The sequence below is a fragment of the Callorhinus ursinus genome, unplaced genomic scaffold (genome assembly GCF_003265705.2).
Source record: "Callorhinus ursinus isolate GAN/ISIS: 27379988/994484 unplaced genomic scaffold, GSC_fseal_2.0 scaffold41, whole genome shotgun sequence".
Taxonomy (NCBI): Eukaryota; Metazoa; Chordata; class Mammalia; order Carnivora; family Otariidae; genus Callorhinus; species Callorhinus ursinus.
This window is the reverse complement of record NW_027397103.1, coordinates 4,100,144-4,114,418: the sequence shown is the minus strand read 5'-3', so window position 1 is coordinate 4,114,418 and position 14,275 is coordinate 4,100,144. Positions and strand designations below refer to the sequence as shown.

Below are 14,275 nucleotides of genomic sequence, written 5' to 3'. Positions count from 1 at the left end.
ACTGTCTCTTAATTAAACCCATTAGTGCTTGGCAGCATGACTTAATGAGATCAGATTAACAATCCCTGGAAGTTTAGGTTCTGTTTGTGGGTCCGTCCCTTACAAGATAGGCAAGTACACTATTTGTAAAATGGGATTTTGCAGCCATCACAACTACACTATCTGTAAAATGGGATTAATTCTCCCTGACCCCTTCTTGCCTCATAGAGCTGCTGTGAACCCTACTTAGGTGAGGCCTTATGCACAGGTGTAAATAAATGTTTCTTCAGTTCAGCCAGGGGTTCTCAGTATGGGCCTCATGTGAGGACCCTTTTCAAACACAAGATACCTGAATCCTACAACCTGAAGTTCTGATAACTGTCCCGGGGGGGGGGGGGGGGGGGGGGGAGAGGGATGACATCACTGCTTTTAAGAGTTCTTCAGGTGAATATAACATGTAGTCAGGGTTGAAAATCATTGACTTAAACTGGCAATGTCTGCAATGTTTTTGGTTTTCTGGGAAAAACCCTGTTTTTGCATGTATTAGAAGAAGGCCAATTATCTGCTTTTTAAAATCTCAGAGTAAGGGCAGGCTAGAAAAAAGCAAATGAGATCTCTCCCCTTTCATTTTTTCCATTAGTCTGTTTGATCATTTCTAGATTGAATCATTCTGTTCTTTCCAGTTCTACTCATGTCTGTCTTTCTTTAAGGGGGAAAAGAAAGAAAACTAGAAAAAAACATAGAGGTAGTTGGGTGAAATTTTTTCACTGGCCAGTTCAAGAATATTTCCTAAATTGCACCATATCCAATTTCTGAACCATGTGCTCTGGGTACATAAAAATGTTTACTCAGCCATGATTCTGTTCTCAACTTGCTAACACTCTGATAGGGAATTGTACTAGACATTTATTGAAGTACTAATATGCTCAGCTCACAGCTGACTGAATCAATCTATTTTCTCTCCTCGGAATTTGGAATTGGGATTCAGAGACAGTTAATCTCTCTGTGAGGCTGGAACTGAGGGCATATAAAAACTACATATGTGGTAGCCATCCACTACTACATGGGTGGGCTGGGGATTAGAGAAAGCTGGGCTTCAGAACAAGAATGAAAAAGGGAGAAGACAGACATGCAGGGAATATGCTGATGCCCACGTTCAAAACTGGTTCTAAGCTCTCCTGTAGGTCTAGCTGTATTACTGCTATTGGGGTTTGTGAAACATTCCTCTATTTCTGTAATAAATTCCCTGGTTTTGGCTTAAACTAGCTCAGATAAATTTCTGTAACATGTAAACAAAAGAACCTTAATTAGCACAAGGAAATAAGTTATACGTGTAAATTTAAAAAAAGAACAAGGTTGAAAGTGATAAGAGCTATTAAAGAGGTAAAAATTTATGCTGTAAGATTTCTGAAAAGGGTGGTATTACCACTAATTAAGAAGTCAAGGAAAAGGGCACCAGGGTGGCTCAGTCTGTTAAGCATGTGCTTTTGGCTCAGGTCTTGATCTCAGGGTACTGGGATGGAGCCCCACTTTGGGCTCCCTGCTCAGTAAGGAGTCTGCTTCTCCCTCTGCCTCTGCCTCTATCCCCAGCTCCTGTTCTCTCTCTCTCAAATAAGTTAATAAAATCTTAAACAACAACAACAACAACAGAGGGTCAAGGAAAGAAGAAAGTTTGTGAGCTGGACTTTCAGTGAGAATAAGAGGCCTCTCATCTCTGATGACATCCACGACGGGAAAAAACGCAAGTCATTTACTTTTGGAGAAATATCAGTAACATTTGTATATTGGTGTTGTTGAGAATACCTTGCATACTTGGGCCTTCTATCCATTTGAAGAGAAGTCCTTTAAACAGCACAGCATCTGTTACTGGAGCAAGTCACTAACCATTCATTCATTCATTCAACAAATGCTGTTGCACACTTTCTATGTGTCAGGCACTGTTGTAGGCACTAGGGATAGAGCCATGAACAAGTACATCCCCTCACAGAGCTTATTTTCTTTTTCTTTTTTTAAAATTTTATTTATTTGACAGAGAGGAAACACAAGCAGGGGGAGCTAGAGAGGGAGAAGCAGGCTCCCCGCTGAGCAGGGAGCCTGATGCGGGGCTCGATCCCAGGACCCTAGGATCATGACCTGAGCTGAAGGCAGACGCTTAACAACTGAGCCACCCAGGCGCCCCTTCTAGTGGGGAAATATCCAAAGTATATATGCAATTTAGATTTAAGGAGACAAGATCATCTCCTAGAGCACCTTACCCCCGACCCTCTCTTGCATTTTGCTTTCCCTTGTTTTACTTTTCCTCTACCTTGACCGTCTAATGTCTTCTTTTAAAAGGCACTAACTGACCCCTAGGTGGCACCAAAGGATGGTGAGGCCTTCTCAGAGACTAAAGCCATTCTAGACCAATGACCGAGAGAAAAGCCCTAATGGAAAGCTTTTAAATGGGTAAAGGGCCTGTTTCTAGATTACTGTATCATTTTTAACCTTTGAGTACCAGGTCTCCCAATATTGGGCATTTATTCATTACACATTTTCCTAAACTAAGAAGTCCAAAATTAGTCTGGGCTGCCCAGAGCCCTGAAACTTATGAGGAAAAAATAAAAGACACAAAGCAAACAACACTCTCAAAAGAAGTCAAATACTTTCCTTTATGTTTAATGGGATGCTTCAGGGTGCCGTCCACAGAACACCTGCATCAGAATTACCTGGCTACAAGTGATTGGTCGTAATAATATGCCACCCAGCTAATTCTGATACCTACTAAAGTTTGAGAATCAATAGAAAAATATTCAGGGTGTGAGTCAATTGTGTATGATGTTGGACAAATCTTTTAACATACATTTTAGTTTTCTCAGGTGTAAAGTGAGGATAACAGTACCTACACCATGGACTACCATTCTTGTGAAGATGAGGTGAAAGGCCAGGAGACAATGCTTCATAACATATCAACATATCATTATTATTCTTCTGTATTCAGAAGTGAACATCTGGCATATAATATCTTGAATCTAGTTTTTCATAAATGATTAAAAAAGTGAGAGAAACAGGATAATGAAATTGTTTTTCTGTTACAATTGTAAGTTGTTCCCTTTACCTTTAATTCACACATCTCAGTTGCTGTGGTTAAGTTGATAAGCTGCCTATATTTTTATTACTGTTAGACTCCCTATGAGCCTATTGCTGTGCCTACATAAATATGTGTAATGTGCTTTCAGTTTTTATTCATTTTTATTTTTTTTAAAGATTTTATTTATTTATTTGACAGGGGCAGAGAGAGCGAGCGAGCACACAAGCAGGGGGCACAGCAGAGGGAGAGAGAGAAGCAGGCTCCCCACTGAGCAAGGAGCCTGATGAGGGACTCGATCCCAGGACCGTGGGATCATGACCTGAGCCAAAGGCAGATGCTTAGCTGACTGAGCCACCCAGGCGCCCCTGCTTTCAGTTTTTAAAAGTGATTTCTTATTATCTCCCTCAGTCCCACTTGTAGCCCTATGGAGGTAGTCACATTGCAAGGACTTACAACCCTTTTCCATAGGATGGTCAGATGTTTGGGAATTGAGAGACTAACCTAAGATCATACAACTTCTGTAAAGCAGAACTGAGTCTAAAACTCAGGTTTGGGAGTTTTCAACAGTTTCCATTGAAAGATGTCCCAACGAATGGTTTATATTTTCCTGTTTTATGTCTTTTTTCAGCCTGTAACACAATATGCTGAAGAATCCCTCTGCTTTGGTGAGATACAGCGCAGTGCTGCTCCATCTGTACAAACTGTGGGCACAATGTGCAGCGCACCTTCACGCACACCTTCAGCTTATACCAATTCATAAAACAAGCTGAGCAAAGAGCGCCTGGGTGGCTCAGTTGGTTGGGCGACTGCCTTTGGCTCAGGTCATGATCCTGGAGTCCTGGGATCAAGTCCCATATTGGGCTCCCTGCTCGGTGGGAGTCTGCTTCTCCCTCTGACCCTCCCCCCTCTCGTGCTCTCTCTCTCAAATAAATAAATAAAATCTTAAAAAAAAAACAAAAAAAACGAGCTGAGCAAAAACAAAAGTGCATGTAATGCTATAGGTGATTTTGCTCACCAGTGCACTCCACATCTATATGCCCTGGAGGCAGCAGAAGATGACGGCCATGTGGGCTCCCTTTCCCTCAGCTCACATCACACACTGTGCACACCTCCCCAAAGCTGAGAGGCAGCTTAGTGTCAAAACCTATGTACTTGTCATACGCGCAGACCCTGAACACATGACTATACTTTATAGGACTCTACCTCCCAAGGAAGATGTGAATCCAGGGTGTGTCCTGTGATCAACCCTTCCCAACCACAACCCAAGTGCTACTGACTTTAAAAGCAGTTGATCCCGTTCAAGTAAAACATTGTCCTCATGCCCAATGAGGCTGAATAAGAACTAGAACTCAAACTTTTAAATGGTGATGTTGTTAGCCTATGACATTTTACGCTTAGTTTCAGTTCTTGGTTTCATAACTGGTTAGAAAATAGCCAGCATCTGTGTGCAGTGATGATAGAGGAAGAGGCTCAACCCAGTCTATGGTGAGCCTTCTCAATGTTTTCATTAACTAAAAGGATTGCTCATACTCAGTTTTGGCAAAGACACAGAAAAACAGGTGCTCTTTGTTGGTGAGAGTATAAATCCCTAGAGGGCAATTTGGCAATATCTATTAAAAATTTACATGCATACACTGTGACCCAAAAATTCTACTTCTGAGCATATATCCTCAAAATATCTGTATCTGTGTAAAAAGATCTGCGTACAAAGATGTTCTCTGTGGCACTGTTAGTAATACTGTAAAACATCAACAAAATATCCACTGAGAAATACTTCATTAAATAAATAATTCTATAGCCACACACGCAAAATTCACTGTTAATGGTTAAAAAGAATCAGACAGAGCTGTCTGTCCTGGATGGTGAATGAGAAAAAGAGAAGAGTTACGAAACAGTATAATGGACATTTTTGTAGGTTCAGTATCCATTTCCCCTTCTTTTGTGAACAGGCTCCTCTTTTTGCTTGAGAAACTCCTCCACCCTATCTGTAATCAGAGAGTATTGAGTAAGGGAGCAAGCACATTGCCCAATAAAGGTCTCCTTCCCCTAGGAATTTGAATCTCAAGCAGAAATGATACAAAGATTAAACGTGGTGGGAGGAAATACATCCGAATGGCAATGCTGAGGAATGTCCATTAGCTCTTGCTCTCTAGGTCACAGAATTTGCTTTTCCACTTCGGGTCTTCATCTTCTCCAGCTTGGTTCTTCAGTTCTGTCATCTATTCCTATCCTTCCAGTAAATTCCTTTCCATTCTTGGGCAGCCAGTGTTTGTTCTGATGGCTTGCAAATCAAATAAACCCACTGATACCAATGTAATCTTATTTTTGTAAAGTTAAAGTTACATATAAACTGAATGTATGTATACATATATAGAAGGAAAAGGAAATCTGGAAATCTGGATGCTAAATTAATGGTAGTCAGGGTAGAGACTGGGTGGAATGGGATTATCAAGAACTTTCACTACTCAACTATATATTTTTCTGTGTTTGTCTTTAATGTTCTCATAAATAAAAATGAAACACTTAGACTCTTCAGGAAAATACCCATATAAGTGTTGGTTAGAACCTGACACTAATGAAGTAAAAAATATAGTTTCTATCACTTTTGGGGAATAATTGTTTTATACAGTTTTTATATGCATAAGTGTTCCCTTAGCCTTAGACTTCTTCCAAAAATGTGCTATCAGAATAACAATAATAATTGCCAGATGAAAACAATCCCAAATATCTTATATCCAAATGGCTTTTGGACTTCTTAATTTGGACTTTTTTGTCTTCTAACAAACGGCAACAGTCTAGTACAGAATTAATCCGTTTCTTACCGACACCTCTAAGCTTCTGTTTCTGCCCAAATCTACATGTAACTAAGTCTTGAACACCAGAATTAACTTTGATTCTACCCTCATCTTTTCTCTCATATTCTATGGTATGCCAAGTCCTGTTTATTTCATATTCAAAATATGTTTCCAATTTACCTCTGACAGCTGTCACCACCATCTTTGTCTATACCCTATTTCCTACCACCCAATTACTTTGCTTCTAGTTTCTTCCCCCTAAACCAATGTTTCTCAACCTTTTTCTCTTTTTTCCCCCATTATCTTTATTTATTTATTTATTTACTTACTTACTTACCTCAGGAGCCTTTCTAGACTTCCCCCTCCCCTGATCAACCGCATCCATGAAATGTGAATACCACAGATACACTGTATATCCGTTTATGTACTGTGGCCCTTGAGGGGGCCTAAGTCTTTGTAGTATCTAAGACCCCTCCCCCGAAAGAACCCATTTTCACTCCCCTAGGGGCAGTATCGCCCCCACTGAGAATGCATGCTTGAATCAATCTATGCATCACCACCAACCAAACAGGGCTAATCTAAAGTAAAATTTTAGCCATATCACTTATTGCCTGGCTCAAAAATAAATGTTCAGCAGTTTCTCCCTCTTCCAATGAGATAAGACAACACAGATAAAGGGCCTGAGCCTGGCTCATTACATGTGTTTGAAAATTTTAGTTTTCTTCATTCCTTCTCCTTACGAGTTGAATACTGCTCTCCAAAGAGCTTATAATGTACCATGCACATTCCCATTAAATGTGTCTTTAGTGCTTGTTTCCCTTGTGCAGGCTAACACTGGGCTTTTTGCAAACTTTGATATTTTTACCAATGTGCTAGTTCATTTATGAGGGTTTCTCTGATTACTCCAGGTCACAATGTTTTCCTACTGAACTTTGTATCTGCAACTGAGTCACATTCTGTGCTCCTCATCTCAGTGAATGTCTTATTCATCCAATTTCCCAAATTAGAAACTTTAAAGTCATTTTGAACTCCTCTCTCATCTGAAATTCGGAGGTCATTTGGTTGGAATTACTGTCAGTTCTGCTTCAGATCTAATCTCACCCCATTGCCTCTTCCAGGTTGAACTAGAGAAAGAATGTCCTAGCTGACCTCACTGTACTTAGCTTCTTAATGCTGTAGGCTCCCTTCACACTGATCCACTACTTCTTTCAAAGAAAACTCTTTTCGATCCCCTGCTTAAAAACCTCCTATAGCCATTGCAATTGCCTTCAGGCTAAAATTGAAATAATATGCCTTAACAAAAAAGGTCCTCCGCATTCTGTTTCTAATTACCCTTTTCCTGATATTCCACTTTGTACACCCCAAACACTCAACTTCTCATTAGTCGCTGAGTCCTCCAAGCCCTTTCACTACTATATGCCCAAGACACTTTATTTATATATCTATGGTACCTGACATGTTACACTGTAACTAGTCCGTTACATGTCTGTTTTTCCTCTTAGACTTAGGGCTGTTTGAAGGCAGGAAGGATAGCCCCTCCCTAGCCCTCATATCTCCAGCACAGTGCCTGGCACTAAGGGGGCACTGGACAACTGAATGACTTAATTGTGGAGCATCACTTTATTACTTAATGTTTCATATGGAGCCACAAAACCCCAAGTGTCCGCCAAGTAGGCTGACAGCAGAAATTCTCTATTCTACATCTTTTGATTCTCAACTGCATAATAAGGCTTATAACAGGTGCTCAATAAAAGTCTATTACATTTATTTGGAAAATGTTGATTCCTTATTCTGTAAATGGGCTTTCTCTTTCTTCTCAGTGGTAAATTCGTTTCTTGGCTACATTTGTACACCTACTTTGTGTCAGGCGCTGCATTAAAGACCATAAAGGTTAAGGATATAAGAATGGACAGAACAGTCATGATCCTCACAAAGCTTCTTGTCCCGTAAGTCAGTGATGATAGTTATGAACCAAATAAATACCTCCCGAATGTTCTGCTGCTCCACCTCGTGCCGCTTGATCATTATTTTCCGCTTGAAGAAACGACAGTTTTTGTCGTAGTACAGTCTCTGCTGGGTGAGAAGGTGGGCTTCCTCTTCAGCCTGTGTGTGCTGCAAGTTCTCTTTATGCTTGGATATCCGCTCTTGCTTTTCTTTCTTGGGTGTGCTATGGTCCTCATTCATCTCCTTCACAAAACCAGAACAAAACAAAAAACAAAAAACAACATGCTGGTGTCATCAAGTAATAAACTAATAGTTTATTGCAATGGTAGATTAAATTATTTGGAGAGCAACTGAGAATGTAAAGACAAAGACTTGGTGCTGCATATCCCTCCCCCGCAACTTTTGTTTATTGATTGACTGAGTAGTGATAGGAAGGCTTGTTAGTTTCCACGTCTCTGGCTTCTCCCCCTTGGAAAAATTGGTTCACTCATTCAATCAACACACACTTACTGAGTTCTCATCACGTGACAGGTACTGTGCAAGGCACAAGGATACAATGGTCAGCAAAAGAATGTGATAACCACCATCATGGGGTTTCACAGCCTAGAAGCAATAATTAATCAAAGAACCGCAGAAACAAACTGAAAATTACTGTTATAGCTTCTGAGAAGGTGAAGTACTTGGTTCCACAAGGAGGTTTAAAAGAACATATTTGATCTTGGTAACAACTAAGCTGAAATTGAAAAAACCCGTAGGAGCTAACCAGTGAGAAAGGGGAGGGGAGAATACTCTGGGTAGAGGAAACAAGAGTGTGTTAAACCCTTCAGGTGGGTTAATTGAAACATGGTGCGATCGAGGAACAGAGAGCAGGCCAGGGGGGTGGTGCAGTGTGACATGAGATGAGGCAGGACCATCAGAGGCCTTACAGGCCAAGTTAAGGACATTGATCTGTAGCACAGGAGACAAGGATTATATACATGTGGGGGTGACACAATGAGATGCATCTCAAAAAGATGACTCTTGTTGCTTCGTGGAAAACAGAGTGAAGGAGACAAGACCGCGAGAAGTGGACAGATTTCACAGACAGGCGGCAACTCTGCAAATGGCACTAGTTAGAATATCAGGAAACAATTCTTTATTTGCTATTAGAGGGTAAATGAACCACCTATATTTCCAAAAGGACAAAATTCATAATTATTCCAGACTATATGGGTAAAGAAAAGAAAGCAGAGACGCAGAACACTTAAGATGATGTTACTTTATGGAGAAAATAAGACCCTTTTTAGAGAAAGTACAGTGCACTCTTTTTTGTTCATACTGACAAGCTTGACCTATAATATTTGGTTAACTACTCAGTGAAAATCTCCTTTAAATTCTAACACCTATTTTACTTAATGTTTTGTGATGTGGACATCACCCACTATTTAGATTATTTTTGCACTTAGCCAAGAAGTCCTTGTAAATCAACTTTCAGCTTTCCTGTTCCAGTGAAGTCTTAAGTGAAATATCAGAATCAACAAGAGAGAAAGCTGTTTCGAGCATGGAGTAAGCTGGGATCACAACAGGAAGGCTGGGTGACTCATTTCTTAATGCCATGACTTCACTACTAGCCTTGGCATTTACCACTACGTTGCACACCCAAGTTCAAATGTGACCATATGAACTCATCCCAAAATCAAGAATAAATTATTTCTGGACCATCCATCATCCTGTTCTGCCCACATCCCTGTTGTCTATCAAAAAGTGGGGATAATGGAGATTGTTTTGTTACCCCCAGGGCAATACCTTTAAATATATCAATATCTAAATATACATGCCACCTTAAATAGTCAGAACTAAGCTTTACTTCATAAGGAGTAGTATTAGCTTTGCATAGAAAGGCTTACTGAGGGTATCTCAAACTGAGTTTAGGCTTGTTTTTCCTCATGAGCATGTTGAGAGACTTATAAGTTTAGGCCTGTGGTTTCCTGCACTCATAAATCTGAGTACCAAAAATGCCTGAGGACTGAGTGGGTATTCTCGAATGCTGTTCTGTGAGAGAATCTTCTACAGGTTGAGTTCATGCAATCTCCAAATACCTTGGTGTTAGAAAAGGTCAAAATGCTGGCTGCAGTCACAAAGTGTGGCCTACAGAGCATGAGTAAACACAAGGAGTTAGAAATAAGAATGTGAGTGCAATTGGGAACATTTCAAAATTTCTCATCGAAAAATCAATGTTATCTCTGTGATCCAGCAATATCTTTCTATTATGACATAACAATAAGGTCCCAGCAATAACTCAGAGAAAATGGATAGAACATGAACCTTCTTATTTGGGCTATTTCTCCCTACAGCCTGGTTTTCTAGACCTTACAGTGTCAGAGATTTTTCCCATTTAGGCAGTGTGGATTAAATAAAAATTTCTGTCAGTCCCAACAATCACCAGTGGCTCATCTGGGCAGGACTAAAAGTCCTGAGGCTCACCCCAACCCACTTGCTTTCACTTATTAAAAAAGAATTGGAGAGGAACCTTGATAAGTTCCATATTGTTAACTTAGAATATGAGCTCAAATAAATGATTTCACATACTGAAACCATGCCCCATGTTGAATTTTATTAAACCTTAATATACCAGTAGTCTAGAAATAAGAAATCCTAAGTCTTATGAGAAGGAAAGTCTAGGGAACTATAGGCAATTCACCTATAAGCACGGGTGGGAGAAGTGAAGAAATCTGAGCTTTCAGATCAAATTGCAGTTTATTAGGAGAACTCTCCATGTCTACTAGTGGCCTTCAACCAAACTTTTAAGAATTGATCATTCATTTATCAGAGATTCACATGTACCAGGCACAGGGATAGTCATTGGCAGAAAAAAAAAGACATGGTCTCTGCCCTTATCACTTACTGGCTAGTAGGATAAGTAACTCAAAATAACTTAAAAAAAAAAAAGGATAATTGAAAACTAGTGTTATGAAACCAGAGGCACCTGTCTTGGTTAAGGAAGTCAGGAAAAGCTTCCCTTGGGAAATGATGTTAAGGTTTTTTTTTTTGTTTTGTTTTGTTTTAAGTAGGCTCCATGCCCAATGTAGGACTTGAATTCATGACTCTGAGATCAAGAGTCACATGCTCTACCAATGGAGCCAGCCAGGCAGCCCAAGTTAAGGTATTAATAAACAATCCTAAGTTTTACAAGGAGCGGGAGTAACAATTAACAGCAGAGGGAGAGACTGGGGGTCGGGGGCAGGGAGAGCATCCTGGTAGAAGAAACAGTAGGAAGAAACAGTCTTCTCCAAAGGCCTTGGAGAAAAGTGGAATTTGATATATTTGAAGAACCAAACGGTGACCACTGTGGCAGAAGCAGCAGAGTCAGGGGTGGGGTAAGCAGGTGGGGGAACAGTGGTGTGAGGTGAGACTAAAGGAGAGGCTGATAGTAGGTCATTTAGGGACTTCTAGTATTTTGATCTCTCCTAAGAGCAACGGGAAGCCAATGAATGTTAAAATCATGAGGTGATATGATGAGACCTATGTTTGTTTGTTTTTTTAAAGATTTATTTATTTTTGAGAGAGAGAGCTCAGGGAGAGGGGCAGAGGAAGTCTGAGAGAATCCTCAAGCAGACTGCCCGCTGAGCACAGAGCCTGAGGTGGGGCTCGATCCCAGGACCCTGAGATCATGACCCAAGCTGAAACCAAGAGCTGGACGCCCAACTGACTGAGCCACCCAGATGCTCTGAGACTTATGGTTTGGAAAGATCACTCTGGCTGAAGTGGCTGAAGAATAAACTGGAAGTAGGCAAAAATGGTTTAGAGTTAAATCAATGGTTCTTAAAATCTGATGCCTGAATCAGCAGCATCGGCATCACTTGGGAACTTGTTAGAAATGCAAATTTCAAATTCCACCCAGACCCACTGATTCAGAAAATCAGAAAATCTAACTCTAGTGAGTTAGCAATCCATTTTAATAAGCACTTCAGGTGATATAAAGTTTGAGAATCAGTGGTTTAGACTATTGATTACAAAGTAAGATTAATCAATTCTAAGTTCCAATCTCTTTTTTTTAAGATTTTATTTTTAAGTAATCCCTACACCCAACATGGGGCTCAAACTTATAACCCAAGATCAAAAATCGCATGCTGCACCAACTGAGCCAGCCAGGCACCCCAGAAGTTCTAACCATTCGAATGGCAACTTAGTGATGACAAATATTGATACTCTTACCTCTTTTATTTTTTCCTTACAAATCTTATACTGCTTCTTCTGACTTTCTAAGAAAGTTGTCAAATCTTTCTTCTGCTGGGCCAAGATCTGTTGCTGGAACTTCTTTTCATCTGCTGCAGCTACCTTTGCCTGATAAAATGACATACAATCTAGGATAAATTGTTCTTCACACAGAATTCAGCTATCTATCCTCCAATGCATGAAAAGAGTCCATAAGTGCTGAATAATGTAGTGTTTTTTGAACAAATAATAAAAAAAAATAAACAAACACCTGTTCTGATTCTCTTGTATCTTAAAAAAATTTGAAATTTTTACCATTGAAAAATACTTTCCCAATTATGGGAAAAATATGAAGGCAAGCCATCATGTGGCTTGAACACACAAAAATTACTGAACACACAAAAAATGCATGGGATGAAAAGTGAACTAAGGATTCTAATAAAGGATTTTTTTCATATTGTTGGTAGCCCAAAGATTAAATTACAAAAATGGATAAATAACCATGAGTGGCCAGTTTTATTCCCAGAATCTCACTCTGATTAATAACATTTTGTTTTCTTAGGCACCTGCTACAGTCACAACAGTCAGACACTGGGACATTTTGGGGTCTTCCAAATGGATAGAACACAGACCAAATAAAAGATAACCCAATAAACACTGGCTCCTGCAAGTGACCAAATCTAAGTTTCTGGGGACCATTAGATGCAACACATATGTAAGATGAGGTGTTTCGGAGACAGAGGGAATCTATTCTTCACAGTTCTCTTTATGGATCTTTTCACCTTTAGCATCCATTATCAATACTTTTTCCATTTTGAACAATTCTCTCTACATATTTATCAAATCAAATCCTCAAGAAAGTATCTGACTGGTTTCTTTAATCAATATCATCCCTGTTTGGGCAGACGTTTTCATGCCAGGCTGCCTCACAGCTTGATGGCTGTTGGGGGAATGCTTCATCTGCAGTTCTGATGTTTCCTTCCACGTGGAGACAGCTTAATTACCGAAACACTCCTGGCACTCTGTCCCCAGTCACCCCAGCCCCAGGGAGCACACGTTTACCCCTGCTTTCCCACACTATGTAAGTCTTACAGGGTGCAGCGGTGGGGGGAGGGCAGTCGCAGATGGCAAGAAAGGCGCCTGGTTTAGCACTGCCAGAGCCTAGATAGGCAAGTCTGTTCAGTTTTGTACATATTATTAGCGCATTTCCCTTCAGACATGAATTACTTCTCCCATCTAACACTTATCAGTAATAAAGGTAATATTTTGACACACTGTCTGCCTCAGCCTCTCCTGTTTAGAACCTAGATGGGGAAGAGAGATGTCTCCTAGAAGATCCAAGCAACAGCCAGATTAATTACTCGCTGACACTGGTCAGGTGCCCAATCAGTGCAGACAGGGACTATCACCACTGAAAGGGACTATTTGTAGAGCAGTTTTCTTTTGAAGAGGACTGTGGGTGTGGCAGGCACAGTAACAGGTCTGAACTGTGCAAGTTTCCACAGGATAGAAGCATCTTGTTTCTTTTTATTTGCACCCAGACCCCCTCAAGGGACTGGCTCTTAGAACATATTTGAATAGACAAGAATGTAATATACACCTGCAGTAACTATTTTAACTTTTAATGGCAATTTTAAGTAGCCCCATAAAACCTAACCCCTCTCAACTACCACCACGAACGCAACATTGTTCCTCTGTCACCAAAAAGTGCACTACTCCTGCCTTTTGCTCACGTGATGCCACTGACTGAAACAGGCCTGGCTTGGTTACCGCACAAAGGCATGTATATGCACACTGACCTCCTTCTCTATGATAGCCACTTGCTTCTTGGCCAGCTTCTCCAGCTCGATGGACGAGTTGTTGGCATGCGTCTCCACCTCCTTCTGTAGCTTGAGGCGGTGCTCGTCCATCTCAGCCTTCAGCTTGTTCTCCAGGGCGATCAGCTGCTTCTGGTGCTGGCGCCGCATCCGCTTATAACCTGACATCTGTTCCCGCAACTCGTTCTCCTGCTCATGCTCATGGATCTGTCGTGTAACCTGATTGGGGTTGGGGAACAGAACTCAGGTAACCAGATTCAGGGAAGACAAACTTTCAGGGAAAGTAGAGGAGCCCTCTGGCATAATTCTATCACTGCCACCATCAATTTACCTACTATTTGCTGAATGCTCACCTGTACCAGGCACTGTGCTGGGTGCTCTTTATATTCTTTAGCTCTAGTCCTAAAAACCATCTCATTCACTCATTCATTTTACTCATTAATGAGGTAGGTGTTACCACCCCATTTTATAGATGAAGA

At 40.6% G+C, this 14,275-nt stretch overlaps 1 protein-coding gene across 6 annotated transcripts in view; it reads right to left on the bottom strand.

The window, feature by feature from the left end:
- TAOK3 (TAO kinase 3) overlaps nucleotides 1-14,275 on the bottom strand; it is a 190,408-nt gene that overhangs the window by 10,417 nt on the left and 165,716 nt on the right. For all 6 annotated transcript variants that reach the window (XM_073881040.1, XM_025889400.2, XM_025889403.2 and 3 more), the window contains 3 exons: nucleotides 13,779-14,015; nucleotides 11,980-12,108; nucleotides 7,825-8,028 (listed from right to left, as the gene is read on the bottom strand). In XM_073881040.1, coding sequence (XP_073737141.1) covers nucleotides 7,825-8,028; nucleotides 11,980-12,108; nucleotides 13,779-14,015 — 570 coding nt within the window. The remainder of the gene's footprint in view (nucleotides 1-7,824; nucleotides 8,029-11,979; nucleotides 12,109-13,778; nucleotides 14,016-14,275) is intronic.